This window comes from Sycon ciliatum, chromosome 9 (assembly GCF_964019385.1).
Source record: "Sycon ciliatum chromosome 9, ocSycCili1.1, whole genome shotgun sequence".
In the NCBI taxonomy this organism is placed as follows: Eukaryota; Metazoa; Porifera; class Calcarea; order Leucosolenida; family Sycettidae; genus Sycon; species Sycon ciliatum.
The window spans coordinates 23,132,424-23,150,795 of NC_088651.1; the positions used below are offsets into that span (position 1 = coordinate 23,132,424).

The following is an 18,372-nucleotide window of genomic DNA, read 5'->3' on the forward strand; positions in this document are numbered from 1 at the left end:
GGGGTGAGGTTTTGTTGGTGATGCTGCTGTCAGTGGTGGCGGCGTGCATGTGCTCGTGCTTGCGGGCGATGGCCCGCGTTTTCTCCCATGCCGCAAGTTTGTCTTGCGTTTGTGTTTTGTATTTGGACTTCCTGCCAAGCTTGGAAGACATTTCAAACAGTTTGTCCCACTGTGTGGCTCCCAGTCTTTGAACGGTGTACATCCACCTCTGGAGCTCCAGAGAATGTTGGGCCCCTGGCAGTAGCAGTGCATTCCATGGCCAATTTGCAAGTGTGGCAAAAAAGTTCAGGGTGTATTTGGTTTCATCCACATTGAGATGAAACACTGCCAAAATGGATTGAGTATGATCTGCCACACGATACTTCGTCCGTCCACTCCTTGACGCGAATTTCTCCCCTCCAATACGACAACACGACGACAGGAAGCTAACATTAGCCTCCATTTCTGAACAAAATAACGTCTCTAACATGGCCAGGAAAAGCTACAGTGATGCACGTCAAGCTTAGGAATACACAAAACGAAAGGCTAGGACATCGATGTATACTAGAAAATTGTCTGCGAGGCGGAGAAAATTCGCTGACGAGGTTGGTGAGCCCTTGAAATCGAGCGACGATCCAAAAATAATTGCACCCACGTCGAGAAAGAAACCATGCGTAGCGCGTGGGTAACCCAAAAAGATCGCTCGAGCGGCGGCACAGTCGAAGGCAAGGCCAGTCCAAGCTCTAAACTCTATCGAATGACCTGGCAAACACCCGTGGTTTCGGTTGACCTTGCCCGTTTGAGATGGAAGTCGAGCGAAATTGCAAACATACGACTAGGCCAGATCGCGTAAAAAATGAAAAAGATTAAAATTTGGCCGCCATATTAAATGAACGCGCTTCGCATGCATGGGACAGCCGTGAGGCAACAGAAAGAGACATACTACCAATTCAAGTTTCGAGCTGCGTCTGGCAATACCAAACAGACATGGCACACGATCAAAGAATTGAGTGGTAAACATCGACAATCTCAGCCACCTCAATGTTCTGTTGATGCCATCCGAAACACCTTTGCAGAGATAGTAGAGGACGCCAGCCGCCCAGTGCATCTCTCATTTCCCTACGGGCCCGCCTCAAGCACTGATCTGACAGCCTTTGCGCCAGTGTCTATTGCCAGAGTGAGGAAGCTCCTCGAACGTTTAAATCCGGCCAAGTCCAGCGGTGATGATGACATTTCTGCAGCCCTTCTCCGCACACATGCAGACGTACTGGCGCCATCTCTGACTTTGATCTTTAACAAGTCCCTGAGAGAGGGCATATATCCTGCCCAGATGAAAAGTGCTAGGATATCGCCACTCTTCAAAGGCGGAGATCCGAGCATGCCAAAGAATCATCGACCAGTGTCCTTGTTATCGATTGCATCCAAAGTGTTGGAAAGGATAGTCCACGAGCAACTCACACGATATCTAGTCCAGAGCAATTTATTCCCGCCAACTCAATTCGGCTACAGATCCCACCACTCTACATCCGACGCACTAGTGCTAGCTGTGGAAGGTATCTGTGAGGCCCGTATGAACAGACTCAACACAGGTGTAGCCTTTGTTGATATGTCAAAGGCATTCGATAAAGTGAAACATCAAACTCTTGTGCAAGATCTGTTCGAACTTGGCATCTGCGACACGGCACTCTGTTGGCTGGTGGATTACCTCTCTGATAGAGAACAGTACGTTCAGGTTGGCCAGACTAGAAGTCCCCCGTACACCAGTTACTCAGGTGTCCCCCAGGGGTCGGTACTGGGCCCACTGCTATTTATTGTCTATGCCCGCGGCATAGCAGAAGAACTATCGCCGTTTAATGTGGGAGCAATCCAGTTAGCTGATGACATCTCTATACGATGTAGCAGGGAGTCTGCGGAAGCTGTTTCTGCACACCTTTCAGCTGCTGTTCAGCACCTGGCCACCTGGCTGAAGGGCCGTGGTTTAATTCTTAATGAAAGAAAGACACAGATATTGCCTATTCCCCCATCCCCATCTCAAGCACTTGAGCTGCATGTCATTTGTAATGGGCAGACGCTGCCTGTTGTGAAAACGGCCAAGTATCTTGGCCTACATTTCGACTCAGACATGAGCTGGAACACCATGACAAGCCATGTTGCACGCCGCGTTGCCGCTAAGATTGGGCTACTAAATCGAAGTGCAGCATGTTTGCCTTTTTCTTGCCGTGTTCAGTTTTTCAGGTCCTTTATACTATCAGAATTTGACTATGCATCTGCTGCCTATGCCCCTTTCTTATCGTCTTATCAGGATAAGCGCCTAAATAGTTTGTTCAAACGTGCGGCTCGCTCCGTGTGCAGGGCAGCCCCTCGCACTCACGCGGCTCCCTTACTTGAACGCATGAATGCCCATACCCTCAGCATATACACCCACATGCACATCCTTGTATTCATTTGGCGCTGCCTGAACAAATCTTCAAGTACTCTGTTTGCAAGCTTTTTCACCCATAGTCCCTCTCTCCGAACACGCGGAGGGAACAGCAAGTTACTCATCATTCCTGTCTCCCCCACTGCATCCTCAGCTAAGCGCATTAGCCATGCTGGAGCTATCCTGTGGAACCAGCTCCCAGACACAGCACGCCTCGAAAGAAACCGCTCCACTTTCAAATCGCTAAGCCTGGCCTTTCTGTTAGGCAGTACCGTCAACTAGGATGAACTCATCTGCTTCACTACCTCTCTCTCTCTCTCTCTCTCTCTCTCTCTCTCTCTCTCTCTCTCTCTCTCTCTCTCTCTCTCTCTCTCTCTCTCTCTCTCTCTCTCTCTCTCTCTCTCTCTCTCTCTCTCTCTCTCTCTCTCTCTCTCTCTCTCTCTCTCTCTCTCTCTCTCTCTCTCTCTCTCTCTCTCTCTCTCTCTCTCTCTCTCTCTCTCTCACTCACTCACTCCTTTCTTCCCGGTTGCCGTGCTTGTGACTTTTTCCCCTGCTGCCGTGCTCATATTAGTTATCTAACTACAGCTGTATCTTCTTCTTGGTTCTGTTATATTTTCTTTTCTCTTATTATCAGTGGGACCATTGTCATTAGGTTTAGGCCTGTTTTGGAACTCCACTTTAAATAAAGCCAAACAACAACAACATATGAAATACCCATAACTTTCATATATTTTAAGGGGGCAGCCTACCCATAACTTTCATATGGCATTCAATTGACCGTAACTTTGGTGTTTCTCAATGGATTTGAGTGAAATTTTGACCACACACTCCTGCCACTATGCTGGCCCTCAGGACATGATTTACAAGTTCTTGCGCCTCACTGACAGGCTTTCCAGGCCAGAAACTCAAATTTCCGGCATAGTCCCACGGTGTGCGAGCCACCCAGGAGCCAAACAAATGCATTTCCATTTTTTCACATTTTTGTGCTCATTCTGTTCGTGCGCGGGCCTCAAACCTAGAACAAGTCCAGAAGCAGCCATGGGTGATGGGGTAGGGCCCCTCAACGAGGCCCTGGAATCTGTCACAACGGAATGAGTGGGCGTTCTCTCACACACTCCCACAGACCCAAGTCAATTTTTGAATTTTTTTAGGTTAAGCACGTGCTACGAGGTCGTACCTTTGATACAACAACCAGTGCTGGGACCTCCACAGCAAGCCATTTCCACAGCGCTGCACACCAAATCCAGGATACCCTCAGAAACCGGCAAAGACTACCACTCACGTTTTACTACTGCCTAGTACTGAATCCTACCTGACTTCTTGACACGACTCAAACTTGCCAAAGTCACTAAATCAACGTCAACTACAATAATCAAGCCACATATCTGCACGAGGGTGCTGGCAAAAGTCCTGCTGCACGGCGGCGGGCTTCGCCCGCCGCCGTGCAGCCCAATACGTGCCTCAAAAACCTGATTTTTTGGACTTTTTTGGACAGCGTGCAACAAAAAAATCTTTCCTTGCAAGGGCACATTTTCGGCCATAACTCTTGAACGGCCTGTCAGATCGGGACACAATTTTCAGAGAATTTGCAGCTATTCATGCTCTTTCCACTGACGGAGCACTCAATATCAGGGCTCACACAGTCGGTATGCAGGATCGACAAAAGCGTCGTGCGAGGGCGGGTTTGGTGCACGTGAGTCGCGTGACCCCACGAGAGCACAGATTGTGTACATCCTACGCATCCCAACAGAAGAAAGAAGAGAAAGAACCTTGGCTTGAGTAGCCTGTTCTTGTCTTGTAAAGCCGATGTTCGCGATATTTTGGTCGGACCTGTCCTTTCCTCGCTTCTCTTGGCATGCAGTGTCACACCATTCTCGTTTCCGTTCGTCTCGATCTTGTGCTTTTACGATCGTGCATACTCGAGTGGAAATAGTTTGCTTTATTATTTTCACTGGGAATTGCACTGCAACACTGAACAGTTACTGCCAGCCCTCGGCAACGACTTGCCTTTCACTGTGCCTTGTAGAATTGGTCCACCGAAGGAGAAGGCGAAAGGCAACCTGTGCTAGTCCCAGGAAATTCATGTCATGTAGCCGCTGTTCGACCAAATGCTGATGCTTCAATGAGCGATCGCGATGTTCCACAGGTAAGAAGACAAACAAACGAGTCAGAGCTCGCCAGGCAGGGAACGCCGAGAACATACAACACGGAGCTGCTGATCGGATGGAGGCGAACGGGACCAGCAAATCCGCCAGGCGTTAGTTGAGGGCCACTAAAGGCCAGGTTTCCAGAGGTACCAGTTCCTCCATGATGGCGAAATGCGCTGCCACAAGAACTCCAGCGAGAACGAAAGCACAGCAGCCAACTCCGCGGGCGAACTGAGGAGAGAACATCTGAAAATCTGTGCGCAATGATTTTCTGTTGGACGGCGCGCGTTGCTGTTCCGCTGCATGCATGCGTTTTTCTTGTTGTTTGATCTGGTGCTGCTTTTGCACTTTTGGCGTTCTGCGCGCTGAGTGGCACTCACTCAAAAATGTCCACTACATCTCATTCTTGGCGGATTTTGATCATCTATGGCTTATTTTTTTCAGCGTGGAATTCTTCAGACATTTACCGATCACTTTTCCGATTGCTGTGCCGAAATCGAAGCCAAAACGACCAGACTTTGGCTAATCCGTGCCGGAAAACTGGAGGGAAAATGGTGAAACGCTGCGGTAGATCACTGAGTTTGGGGGTTTTGAATCAGCACAGCGAATCCCAGCTTCGTGGACATCAGCCTCAGGGCCGATGTAGTGGACAAGATCAAAGATTTGAGAATAGAGGAGAATAGAGGCCTGTGATTGGTCAGTTGTCATCACGTGACATCCGCGCAAAGCCGTGCGCGACTCCACGCTTTTGTATTGGACTGTGAGCCCTGAATATGAATTTACAAATTCGATTTTTCAGCGAATTTTTGGGTAGTCTGCCACCTTAAGTATTTCATCCTATTGTGTTTTGCACAATCAAGAGGAGGGGGATGGTGTAACCATTACACCTTCTTCTGCCTTCCTATCACTGCACACGTATGTGCCCGCCTATCGCTGGACAGCTTGTGCGCGCCTATCACTGCACAGCTTGTGTGCGCCTATCACTGCACAGATTGTGCGCGCCTATCACTGCACAGCTTGTGCGCGCCTATCACTGCACAGATTGTGCGCGCCTATTACTGCACAGCTTGTGCACGCCTATCACTGCACAGCTTGTGCACGCCTATCACTGCACAGCTTGTGCGCGCCTACCACTGCACAGCTTGTGCGCGCCTATCACTTCACAGCTTGTGCGCGCTTATCACTGCACAGCTTGTGCGCGCTTATCACTGCATAGCTTATGCGCACCTATCACTGCACAACTTATGCGCCTCTCTAGCTCTTCACAGCTTGTTCGCGCCTATCACTGCACAGATTGCGCGCGCCCCATCTCGCAACAATCCCTGCTGATATATAGGCCAGAGCGTTTTTAGACAACATTCACTTGTTTCATGTCCTTTACAGTTCAGATTTTCAAATTGGCGTTTGTCCTTTCAGTGTAAAGTCAGACCTATTTGTTTGCCACACAGCTTTGATCCGTTCTAGTGTCTAAGAGAAAGTGTTCGATTTTCAGATTTTAATCGGAGATGGCAGCTATACTGAAGTTAGTGAGTAACGACGGCGAGGTATTCGACGTGGAGGTCAAGGTCGCCTGCCAATCAAAAGTACTCAAGGCCATGTTACAGGACACGGGCGATATCGCCGATGACGATGAGCCTGTGCCGTTGCCCCCTGTAAATGGCGCGACTTTGCGAAAGGTGATAGAATGGTGCACGCACTACCAGAACGAAAATTTAGTGGAAGGGGAAGATCTCCTAGACGAGAATGAAAGAATTAACATTGATAGCTGGGATGAAGAATTTTTGAAAGTAGACCAAGGAATCCTCGTTGAGCTCATGAATGCGGCGAATTACTTGGACATAAAGGTGAGACAATTGGTAGATGCTGTATGTCGTTTCGTATACTAGTATGCTGAATCGTGATTCTTGTCCAGCGAGTACTTTGATACACTGTATTGTGTTTTTGGGTCCTGTTTGCAGCCGGCTGAGTGTTGTTGCCATGGATAGGCACTTGTAGTTTCATTTTCAAATCAGGTTTGTGATAGGGGATACTCTTTCTCTCTGTCTCTCTTTCTTTCACTCTTTGTCTTCCTCTATCCTTTTAGTGTTTCATCTCTCCGACTATCAATCTCATTATCTCTCTCGATCCGTCTCTCTTTATTCTCAATCTCTCTCTCCGTCCCTCTCTCTTTCTCTCTCTCTCTCTCTCTCTCTCTCTCTCTCTTTCCCTCACTCTCTTTATTTCTGTCCACTGTAGGGACTTTTGGATGCCGCTTGCAAGACTGTCGCTAATATGATCAAAGGCAAGACTACCGAGGAGATCCGGAAGACATTCAACATGGTGGGCGACTTCTCTTCCGACGAAGAGGAGGAGATCCGCAAGGAGAACGCATGGTTGCAAGACAAATAGCTACTATGATCAAAGGCAAGACTACCGAGGAGATCCGGAAGACATTCAACATGGTGGGCGACTTCTCTTCCGACGAAGAGGAGGAGATCTGCAAGGAGAAGGCATGGTTGCAAGACAAATAGGCATGCAGCCCTCGTTCCTGACACGAGTTTTCGACGTCCTGTCAGACAAGCGGAAGTGAATGGGCTCTTTTCCAGTAGGATGGCCTGTTTCCGGTCAGAGATTTCTTTTGTTGGATGTACTCCGCAAACATATGTCAGCAAACATGGTCATCGATCAGTGGACAATGTGCTCATTACGCTCGAGTAGCGCTTTTGGTAGGGGCATGTGCTGAAAGGCTTGTATTTGGTTGTTGTATCGTGGAGTCCAGTGTCTGATGTCATCTCTTCCAAGTGTACGTTTGGGTATGGCGTGATGTGTGACGTTTATGGTGTGTGGTGCATGCAACAGTACGCGTTGTCCGAGCGTGAGAATCTGCTTCCGTCTTGTGTTAGATTGACTGTCAAGTGAATGCTGTACATGCTCAGTGCTAGTTTGAACTGGTAGTGAGAATCATGTGTGATTTGTTCGTGGCCTGGTTGTCTTGGTCTAGGTCATGTGTTCTGTACGTATTGCTCCTTGATTGGTCGTCTAGATTATAAGGCTCTATATTACTGCTTGTTCTTTGTTGTTTCTTCGTGTCTTTTTCCGTTGGCTTTTCATCAAGTCTTGTTTTCGTCTTTCTCCTCCTGCTCTCTTTCCGTTTGCATGAGAAGTCAGAAACTATACCAAGTTGTTTGAGTTGTTATGTGACAGGGGCCGGGTGGAAAAGGCAATACTACTTCAGTGATCATCGTATTTAGGAAGAAATTTTGTTCCTGGAGTGTGTAGTAGAGTGGCATCTACAGTCGCGCTAGGTGTAATCCGACATAAACGCAAAGCTAACGCCCTCGACCAGTTTCGAGTACATCCCTCTATCTGTACATGATGTGTATTGTTCACGTCCAGCCTCATTAGTGCCACTTCTAGGTCGTCAAGGGCTTTGCTCAGGGCGCCACATAACTTCATAAGCAACTTAGGGACGGATTGTACCTAGCGCAACTGTAGTTAGGCCTCCACCACACTAGGTACAAAACTGCGTTCAGCGTGTCACCAAGTAAACGGGCGTGAAATGGATGCTCAAGATATGTCTTGTAAAACGCTCTCGATGTTTTCTGAGAATTAATAAATTTGAAAATTGTCGCGTCACCACGTTGCAACATAGCCAATTTCCTTACCCACGACGGAAAGCGCCTCCTCCAGCTACACTACCAGGCACAGCTCCAGACAGTCAGTATGCCAAACAGCGCAGTACCTTTTTTTATAATAAACTGTCAGAGGCAACCCTTGTCACTCCAAACAGCAAGTACTTCCTTCCCTGAGTGACTCGAATTTAACTAGCTGCAAAGTTCTGGGAAATTGCAAAATAATAGTGAACAAATCTCGATTTGTGTGATCGAAGCATTTTTGCGTGCCGTGCGTCGGCTAGGCACCGGCGGATAATGTCGGCAGAAAAATAGGCAGAATTCGGTAAATTTTCTGGTAAGTTTCATGCATGTTTGGTATGTGGATAAAGAAATGGAGCAGAATTTGAGGAATTGCCCGCCATAAGGTTGGTATGGTTCTGCCAATTTCACTGCTTTTCGAGCAGAATCTGCCACCTTTTCGAGCATTATCCGCCGGTCCCTAGCACCGGCCACCGCGTGACATAGCAGATAGAGGGATTTGATTGAGTTGATCGACAATTCCATTTGCTGGTGCCAGTTTTTTACTTTTTGCAAAAGTTGCCATCCCCTGCTTCAGAAAATGGGTCATTGCCTGCCCTGACCTGGGTTTAATACGGTCCTTCAGAACATAGATCACTATCATAACGTTTCTAACGGTCATAGCTATTATTGTTCAGGAGTTCGCAAATGTCACTGACATGCAAACTTGCTTCGTGGTACATGTACGTGTAGCTATGAGTTTCGTTAGGATTCACACTTTTAAGTCACAGGCTTTGTCTTCACCTTCTTTCGCACCTGCTGATTGAGTTCTTCGCATCCAAGTGTTATAAACTAAACGGTATCACCGTGAGGGTCAACGGGTTATAGTGCTTATGAGGTCGTTGGAAGGCTTCAAGCAAGTGCGACTTGGAGTCAGAGTTTTCTAATAGAGTTCTTTTGCTAAAGTTGTGAGCTGGTTCTGTAACCGTTCCACCTTCTTCTGCCTTCTTATCACTGCACACCTATGTACGTGCCTATCACTGCAGAGCTTGTGCGCGCCTATCAGTTGCAAACCTTGTGCAACTTCTAGCACTTACTGTTCACGGTTAACCTTGGCACGTGTTATTCTACTTACTGTATAAAACTGCTTCTTTACTAATAAAGAGACGATTATTCCTCAGGTGACTAAGTGAGATGTTTACAGGTTGTTTGTGTGATTTGGGCGTGTGCTGAGGCAGGAGCACGCCTCTACAGAACAATTATGCTAGATATTTAAATCATTAGTCATGTTCTATGTTCCAGAGGTGATATGCAAATAGGTTTTGACAAAAGTTACAATTTGTGACGCATCCCCAGTGGGGCATGCTCGCATGAAATTAGTCATACCGTATTGAATAATGTGCTGATCCGTCTAATGGTCTCTTTTCCAAGATTCCACACCTATCAATAAGGTTCTGCAAGTAACTGGTTTCCACCAAATGTCCTTCGGAGACCGATTTTTGAACACCAAATTAGAAATTTGAATAGTTTGCAGGCAACCTGCCTACAATCAAGAGAGCACTGCATTTCACACAAAAGCATGAGAAGTATCGCTTCTACGTTTCGGTCTTCATCACCATCATCAGGAATGAAGTGGGCATGAAAAAACCAGCAGTACAAAACAAGGAAGCAAAGCGCGTTACCTAGTGAGAGCTAGAAGGTAATAACATGGCTGCATAAGTGGAGTTACAGCAGGTCCCAGCCCCTGTTGTTGTTGTTGTTTTCCGGGGATCGCTCCCTGATGTTGATGGCCTTTCGGATCCTCCTCCAGGGGCGGTCACACTCAGAACCAAGGGCTTGAAAACCGGAGAAGGCTGTTGCTCCGAATGGTAATGTCTCTGATGTATGCTATAACCCCACTTATGCGGCCATATTAGTAGCTTCTAGCAGGCGTTCTGGGTGATACACTCGGCACATGTGTGTGGGCAATGCATGACTTCACCTACGTAGGATGCCACTTTTATGCCACGCCACATTCTACCAGGGTCTACATAATCCTTCTTGCTCAGTTACCTACAGCATCATGCATGGGATGTTAAGATACTGACCCGTGCGTTCTGCATGCATACAATGTCATAATTATTACTGTTATTTACCCCGAGTGGCGCGTGGTTCTACACACCTCACTGTACTTGTAGGTGTTAGACTGGAGTTATGCTTGTATCACTGTTGTAGCGGAATAATTATGTTACAGTTAGATGGAACTTTGATCTGGGCATGGAAATTCTGTCGTTATTCGCGAATTGTCGTTATATCTGCAGTCGTTATTAGCGAAGTTGACTGTACTCATATCACAATCAGGGCAACAATTGAAGGATTCCAGAAAGATTTCTGGTGACAATTATCAATAGAATTCGTGAATAAAGCGAATGATGAAAATAGGACTTACAACCTTGGAATGACGAAAACGAGGATACAAGGATAGTAACGAAAATAACACAAACATTGGAAAAGTATATTGCACTGGTAATAAAACTATACAGGTGAGAAGTGAACCTGGGGTATGTTATGCCTTTCTCTTTGCATCAGATGGAATATACAATTGAGAGCTACTGATAGGCCAAGACAAACACCTCTTGGGATCGTCAGATTAATTTATGCGGACCGAGCTAGCCGAGAACAAACCCTCGCGCCGACGGACGCATGAATAAGGGAAAAAACCAGGTGTATAATCCCAAGTGGCAACATGGCATCATGAAAACAGGCACAACATTTTATCTACACCCCAAGGAAGAAAAAGAAGATGCGCAGACATTTTTTTATTCTTCGCAAAACACTGAACTGAGATAAATATAATGACAGCATGCTAGACTAATGACTATGTGGAAGGTAATACCGCATACGGGTGTATTGAGAGTTCACATAACAGTAGCAATTCATCATGTATTGTGTTTCAAGTCTGTGTCAGACATGAATGGTGGGAGCGCGGGTACAATGTTGAGACTCATCAAAGTGACTGGGATGCTGTCTCAGGGCAGGCCAATGAGTTTACTTGGTAGAATGCTTGTTTACCCTCGTGGAGTGTAGATAAGGTCGACCATAAACAATTTGTTGAAGTCGCGGGTGTACGCATCCTGCTTCGCAGTAACATCAAGCACAATGGAATTAACATTCGCTAACTCTTCAAAAGTCATGTTGAGGAATTTCTTGCAGGTGACATGCAAAAGACCCTGGATTAGAAGAAAGAGAGATACAGAGAGAGAGAGAGAGAGAGAGAGAGAGAGAGAGAGCGAGAGAGAGAGAGAAAGAGAGAGAGAGAAGAGAGAGAGAGAGAGAGAGAGAGAGAGAGAGAGAGAAAGGGACCGGGAGACAAACAGATTGATGTGCACAAATGGCAAAGAGGAGGCTGTTGCATTACGCATCTCTCGCTATCTTACGTCATTAGAGCACTATGGCTCTAGAGCAACGCGTTATCTTATTTTCTGTGGTGCCACCTTTGCATCATGGCCGGGTTACTTAGGACTCTTAGCTGTACATATGAGGCCTATATCGCCGAAACAGCTTTCTGCCTACAACATTAATAATTGTGTGTTGCTCCCTACATAGTACATGGGAGCTCGCGCTTTTCCTGCCGACTTGATTTCTCGCTTGACTAACCCAAGACTGCCATCCAGAGCACACGAGAAGGCCATCGAACCGTCCACTCGCAAACCTGCTAGAACGCACCACTCCACGCTCAATACACAGTTTTTCGGGGAATTCACCCCTCATCATTTGAGCTTGAGTAGGCTGAGGAAGATTGTACCTGACGAGCACCACTTATAAGCGCTCTCCGAGCACACACATCACCAGGGATACAAACGTACACAGACGCTCCGTTTCCAACGCAACAAACACCTTGCGAACTACAGATAGCAGCGTGAGTCAGTATCGCTTATGGAAGTGCTGAACAAGGAGCGAGCTGCCATGCAGGGAGCAACACGCAATCCCCAAGTACCGCCAAAGTCGCACCAACCTCTTCCACACAACATTTGGTATAGCATTGGTGATAGGGTATATATTATTATAAAGAGAGAGAGAGAAAAGGAGAGATAAATAGGTAGAGACAGAGAGACAGAGAGAGACAGACAGACAGAGAGAGAGAGAGACGGAGAGAGATACAGAGAGAGGCGGAGTGAGGGAAAGAGAGGAGAGAGAGAGAGAGGGCGTACCTGAGAATAATACGGTGATGGACACAAGGAGAGAAAGAGCCCACAACTCAAACCAATACATCAATTATTAGTCTCACCTTGATCTGTAAGTACTTGGCAGCTAGGATGAGCTCAACTAGGGTTTTTAGGTCAACTCTCAAATCCTCCATGCCAACGGCATCCATGTTGTCAGTACTTCTTTCTTTGGTATCCAGGGGATCATCCTCTTTCACTGGCGTGTCGTTCTGGTGCTGCTCGCACCAAGTAATGATCTTTCTCAAAGTTCTGGCGTTCACATAGGGCAAAGGCACAATCGTGTCGCCATCTTCGGATTGGACACGGTGCTCCAACTTGGTCTTGATTGTTTCAGACTGGTGGGCAACTTTAACTCCAACGGCGAACACCCAGCCCTCAGTACACTCCAAACCTATGGTACTTGCCATTTTCAAACAATTTCCGAAGATCGAACCACGTTGATCAGACTTCAAAAACAAGCAACCTTCTCTTGCACACAAGAATTGAACAACTCTGTTTGGCGAAACATATACTATAGATCTGACATTTCCCTCCTTGCTAGCAGCAGCGGCTACGTATACCTCAACGCAGGGTGTTCGGTGGAGATTGGCATCAATGCAAGTACAATCTAAGAACCATTACGTAGGCTGGGTTGGAGGGATAATTATTGTGTACTGGGTTGATTACGTGCATGCGTTCACTGCATGCAAACCACTGCAATGTACAGTGACTAGAGTGTCTACGTGTCATGCTCCATTGACCTACGCTTAGAAGGCGCGGGTGGTGGCATATTTTTTTTTTTTTTTTTTTTTTTTTTTTACTAAGTACACAACCTACTCGTCAGAAGGGGAGAAGACAACAGAGTATACAATGACAAAACAGCAGGGAGAGCAGGGGCTGCAAAGCAAGCCTGTGCTGGTGAGGCAAGCCCACAACACCGACCTATGGTCTCGGCGTTAACGTGAGCTTGCGCAATATGGCGAGTGTGGGTTGCGCTTTTCTTTATGGTTACAAACTACACTCTCAGTAGTTGCTTGGTATGACGTAGTGCAACAACGACTCCTCTCCTAGTCCTCATGCTGGGTGTGTAACCGTGGGTACCAGCGTACAGATCACTGCAGGGTTCATCAAATCTGCTGGCATAGGGACTGGTTCACCACGTATACAAAGTACGTACTTGAGTAGCTAAGAGGTTTATTAGCACAGACGAGAAACCATAGTAATAAGAGAACCAAAGCGAAAGACTGAACTCGGATGGAGGGCCAAGGATTAGTTAAAAAAAGTAAAAAGGACCAAGAAACTACAAGTAATAATGTCCACTATCACCGCCAGTTACTGAACAATCCGCTCGTGTGATAACGTTGCACGACACTGACCGACGGAGCTGATTGTTTAGTAACTGGTGGTGTTAGTGGATAATATATTCTAACTTGTAGTTTCTTGGGCCTTTTTAACTTTTATAAAAGCGAAAGACAAAAAATAGAGTGCTTTCATGAAGTGTAAGATTAAACACAAAGGCTTGACATGACAAGTAATTAATTGACGAACTCCTTACCGCGCCACCGCATTCTATCCAAAAATATCAAGAGTACCATGATCATGAATGTACTCTTGTGTGTGCAGACTTCTTCATACCTGCATACACGATGCGGATAGGTTTTGTACTGCATTGTACAATGCTAGCAAAAGAAATCTAACAACATGAAAAAACCGCCGCGTTCGAGATAACCGACAAGTATGTGTAGTGCTGAGTGTGTGTAGCGCCCGGCACTATTATACCCATGACGTTGGATTTCTTTGGCCCGCACTGTACATTGTACATTGTAGTGCGTAGTGGTAGATTTGATTACTCAACCATTCGCTACCCCGTTATTGAGCACTCCTGCTCGTTTGGTCTTGCGAATTCAAATAAAATCTATTAAATATTTAACGGACGTACTGACGATGACGTCACCACACTGCTGTACAGTGTTTTGGTTTCGTACGCTGAGAGCCCACGCACGTCATCAAGAATATAAAGAGTGCAATGATCACGATTGTACTCTTGAGAATATGTGCAGGCCCACTTCTTCCCACCTGCATACACGAGGCAGAGAGGCGGAGAGGTTTTTGTACTACAATCATGTACAGTGCTAGCAAAAGAAATCCAACTACATGAAAATGAATAAAAAACACCGGGTTCGAGGGCACAGACCAGTATTGTGTAGTGCTAAGTCTGTGTAGCGCCCGGCACTATTATACTCATGACGTTGCATTTCTTTGGCCAGCACTGTGCCCTGTGCTCGATTCCTAGACTGGGAGCCGCGGGCTCGCTGAAGCTGTCGCAGCCTACGAGTTTTTTAGCGATACAGCCGGCCCGATCTCGAAGCAATCCCTGCTGATATAATGACCAGAGAGTTTTAACCAGCATTCACTTGTTTCATGTCCGTGGCAGCTCAGAGTTGCAAATTTGCGTTTTACCCTTTCAGTGCGAAGTCAGACCTATTTGCTTTGCCGAACAGCTTTGATCCGTTCCAGTGTCTAAGAGAAGGTGTTAGGATTTTCAGATTCTATTATTTGGAGATGGCCGCTATACTGAAGTTGGAGAGTGGCGACGGCGAGGTGTTCGACGTGGAGGTCAACGTCGCCTGCCAATCCGAAGTAATCAAGGTCATGTTAGAGGCCACGGGCGATATCGCCGATGACGATGATCCTGTGCCGTTGCCCAATGTAAATGGCGCCACTTTGAGAAAGGTGATAGCTTGGTGCACGCAGCACCAGAATGACAATCCAGTTGAAGAGGAAAATACCCTAGAAGCGAGTGAACCAGGAACGGATAACCTTGATAGCTGGGATAAAGATTTTTTCAAGGTAGACCAAGGAATCCTCTTTGAGCTCATCCTAGCGGCGAATTACTTGGACATAAAGGTGAGACAATTTGTAGATGCTATGCGCAGTTTAGTCTATGCTGAATCGTGATTCTTGTCCACACGAGTACTTTCATACACTGTAGTGGGCGCTTTCGATTATAGGCATTTCGGTAAATTCTAGAATTAGTTATTGTTGATGCAAAGTTCGATTTCACAAAAATGAAAAGTACAGTCGTTAGAACTGATTTTATCCAATTCCGTCATATCCGTCAATTGTGAACAGAGGGCGGAATTTCTCTAATTCTGGCGCCAAAATTGCACAGTCGGTGGATCACCGATCTGGTCATGGCTCAAGCGCGCGAATAGCCTCCCTGGCCGGCGTGTGCGCGATGCTGGGTCAACGTGCGCGCGAGGGTGTATGTGATTTTTTTACGATTATCATCAATTTTGTTTGTGAAATGACATAAAACATGAATAAAATGCGTTGTGAATTCCAGTCATGCGTTTGCAAGGCCCGAATCCGCTCATTCTGGTCATTCCAGAATTAAAAAAAAAAACAGTTCCAGAACTGTGTAAACGTGTAAGCGAAAGCGCCCATTGTGTTAATTGCTGAGTTCTGTCTGCAGCCAGCAGCGTGTTGTTGCCATGGATATGCATGTGTTGTAACATTATGAAATCAGGGTTGTGATATGGTATGCTCTTTCCCTCTGTCTCTCTTTTTCTCTTGTCTTCCTTTCTCTCTATCCTTCTACGTTTCATCTCTCCATCTATCAATCTCATTATCTCCCTTGAACAGTATTTCTTTCTTTTCAATCTCTCTTGATCCGTCTCCGTTTCATCTCCGTCTCTTTTTCTCTTTATCTCTCACGAACCATCTCTCTTTCGTCTCTCTCTCTCTCATTCTCTTTCTCTCTCTCTCACTCTCTCTCTTTCCCCTTTCTTTTGGTTTCTATCTCTCGCACTCTCTCTCCCTCTCTCTTCCCCTTCTCTCCTTCTATCTCTCTCTCTATCTCTTTATCCCTCTCTCTCTCTCTCTCTCTCTCTCTCTCTCTCTCTCTCTCTCTCTCTCTCTCTCTCTCTCTCTCTCTCTCTCTCTCTTTCTGTCTCTCTCTCCCCCCCGCTCTCTCTCTCTCTCTTTTTCTCTCTCTCTCTCTCTCTTTCTCTCTCTCTCTCTCTCTCTCTCTCCTTCTCTTTCTCACTCCCTGTCACTCTCTCTTTTTGTCCACTTTAGAGTCTTTTGGATGCCGGTTGCAAGACTGTCGCTAATATTATCGAAGGCAAGACTACCGAGGAGCTCCGGAAGACATTCAACATCGTGAACGACTTCTCTTCCGACGAAGAGGAGGAGATCCGCCAGGAGAATGCATGGTGCGAAGATAAATAGGCATGCAGTCCTCGTTCCTGACATGAGTTTTCTACGTCCTGTCAGACAAGCGGAAGTGAATGGGCTCTTTTCCAGTAGGATGGCCTGTTTCCGGTCAGAGTTTTCTTTTGTCGGATGCCTTCCGCAAACCTATGTCAGCAAACATGGTCGTCGATCAGTGGATCAATGTGCTCAGGATGCTCGAGTTGCGTTTTTTCCTTCCTTTTTTCATTATTTGATTTATATTCTTTATTGTTGTTTTTGAACACTCTGATGTTTTAGTTTGATGTATAATTTTTGTAGGCGCATTTGCCGAAAGGCTTGTATTTTGGTTCTTGTCTCGTAAAGTCCAGTGTCTCATTAAATGGTCTAAGTGCACGTGGCGGGTATGGTGTGAGGTGTGACGTTTATGGTGTGCGCCTCGTGTATGCAGGTAGGAAAAAGTGGGCCTGCACATTCGTATTCTCAAGAGTACAATCACGCTCATTGTACTCTTGATATCATGGGGTGGCGGGGTAAGGAGTTCGACAGATTACTTGTCATGTCAAGCTTGTCAAAACAAGCAATGATCGTCTCAAAAAACAGTTCACTGTTAAATTTTTTGGTTTTCCGAAAATGGTAATCTTCAATGGATTGTCATTAACCCTTTACCGTTTGTACGTACAAATTTCGACCGCTCACGGTCGATGACTTCTATGCGCACAGCGCTGGACTGGTTCACCGCAGAGAGCTGGGATTTTCCCTACTGGTAGCCAAGATGTACGCGCAGAGGATGCCGACGATTTTTTTGTGTGATGCAATATAAAAAATCGCGAAAATCGCGACTTGAAAAATGCGCTTTGGGAAAAGTGCGTACCCTGCGACTTTTGGTATTGCCTGCAGATTATTTCGACTTTTGCTTGAGCTGGCCTCACGACTGTCTGCCCTGCTGTGCAAGCCATGGACGCGGAGCAAGCTCTTTCGCTTCTGGAGACCCTTCCTGACGACTCTGTCGCTGCCTCATCCAGCGAAGATGAGTTTGTGGAGCCAGACAATCCTGTTGAAAATATTTATTCTGACGACGACCGCGATGATGACATGGCGAGTGAAAGCAGCGCCAGTGAGAGTGACATGGATGTCACAGACGACGACAGTGTTGCTGAGATGAGTGCCACTAATGGTGGAAGGGGACGTGGCAGAGAGAGAGGATTCGGCCGTGGAATAGGCCGTCGTCAGGGTAGAGGTCGTGGTGCACAGGTACTATGTACAGCCAGCGGTGCAACCTGCACTAGTCGATATTTGCAATACTTGGGACAATGCTGACACCGCTGTGACTGGTAACACTCCTGCATTCCACCCAGAGAACGAACCTGGTATCCACTTACCTGAGGGAGCCACTCCAGTGCAAGGATCTGATTTATTGCATATTGCAACAGTTTGCCCGATCGGGAATAAATCCAAATAATTATTAGTGCTAAATAGTGAAATCTGTGTTCGTTTTCTGGACTTGAAAGTTGTTGCATCGCATTCCTGAGGGTTTTTACTTTCAGAATCACCCCATTTTGTACATAATAAAAGTGAAAAATAAAAAAGTTACGGCATGAACAATGACGGTCGGTTTATGCTGTACAAATACCTAAAACGGTAAAGGGTTAAAACAGAAAAAGAAAATAATAAGTAGGGCTGAAACAATTATACCGATAACTCGCATATCGATCGTTAAGAGTGCAAAACGAGTGCTATCGATTTTTTATGCATGCATAAGCGTAAGCGAAGCTGTGGACGCAGCATACTGCTGCTACACTTCAGCGCGGGAATGCGTATAATAATAATAATAATAA

The 18,372-nt window shown here is 46.4% G+C and overlaps 3 protein-coding genes across 3 annotated transcripts; 2 read left to right on the top strand and 1 right to left on the bottom strand.

Moving 5' to 3' along the window:
- The first annotated feature begins 5,888 nt into the window (after positions 1–5,888).
- LOC135824596 (S-phase kinase-associated protein 1-like) lies at positions 5,889–7,700 on the top strand. Its single transcript, XM_065337330.1, has 2 exons — positions 5,889–6,389; positions 6,781–7,700. The coding sequence occupies exons 1-2, from the start codon at positions 6,051–6,053 to the stop codon at positions 6,931–6,933; spliced, it is 492 nt and encodes a 163-aa protein (XP_065193402.1). The 5' UTR covers positions 5,889–6,050; the 3' UTR covers positions 6,934–7,700.
- A 3,503-nt stretch (positions 7,701–11,203) lies between these two features.
- Positions 11,204–12,768, bottom strand: LOC135824360 (S-phase kinase-associated protein 1-like). The gene is made up of 2 exons (XM_065337093.1): positions 12,424–12,768; positions 11,204–11,269 (listed from the first exon to the last, which is right to left on the bottom strand). Exons 1-2 carry the CDS (start codon positions 12,766–12,768, stop codon positions 11,204–11,206), a joined length of 411 nt encoding a protein of 136 aa, XP_065193165.1.
- A 2,004-nt stretch (positions 12,769–14,772) lies between these two features.
- Positions 14,773–16,846, top strand: LOC135824888 (S-phase kinase-associated protein 1-like). The gene is made up of 2 exons (XM_065337635.1): positions 14,773–15,247; positions 16,421–16,846. The coding sequence occupies exons 1-2, from the start codon at positions 14,903–14,905 to the stop codon at positions 16,571–16,573; spliced, it is 498 nt and encodes a 165-aa protein (XP_065193707.1). The 5' UTR covers positions 14,773–14,902; the 3' UTR covers positions 16,574–16,846.
- The last annotated feature ends 1,526 nt before the right edge of the window (positions 16,847–18,372 follow it).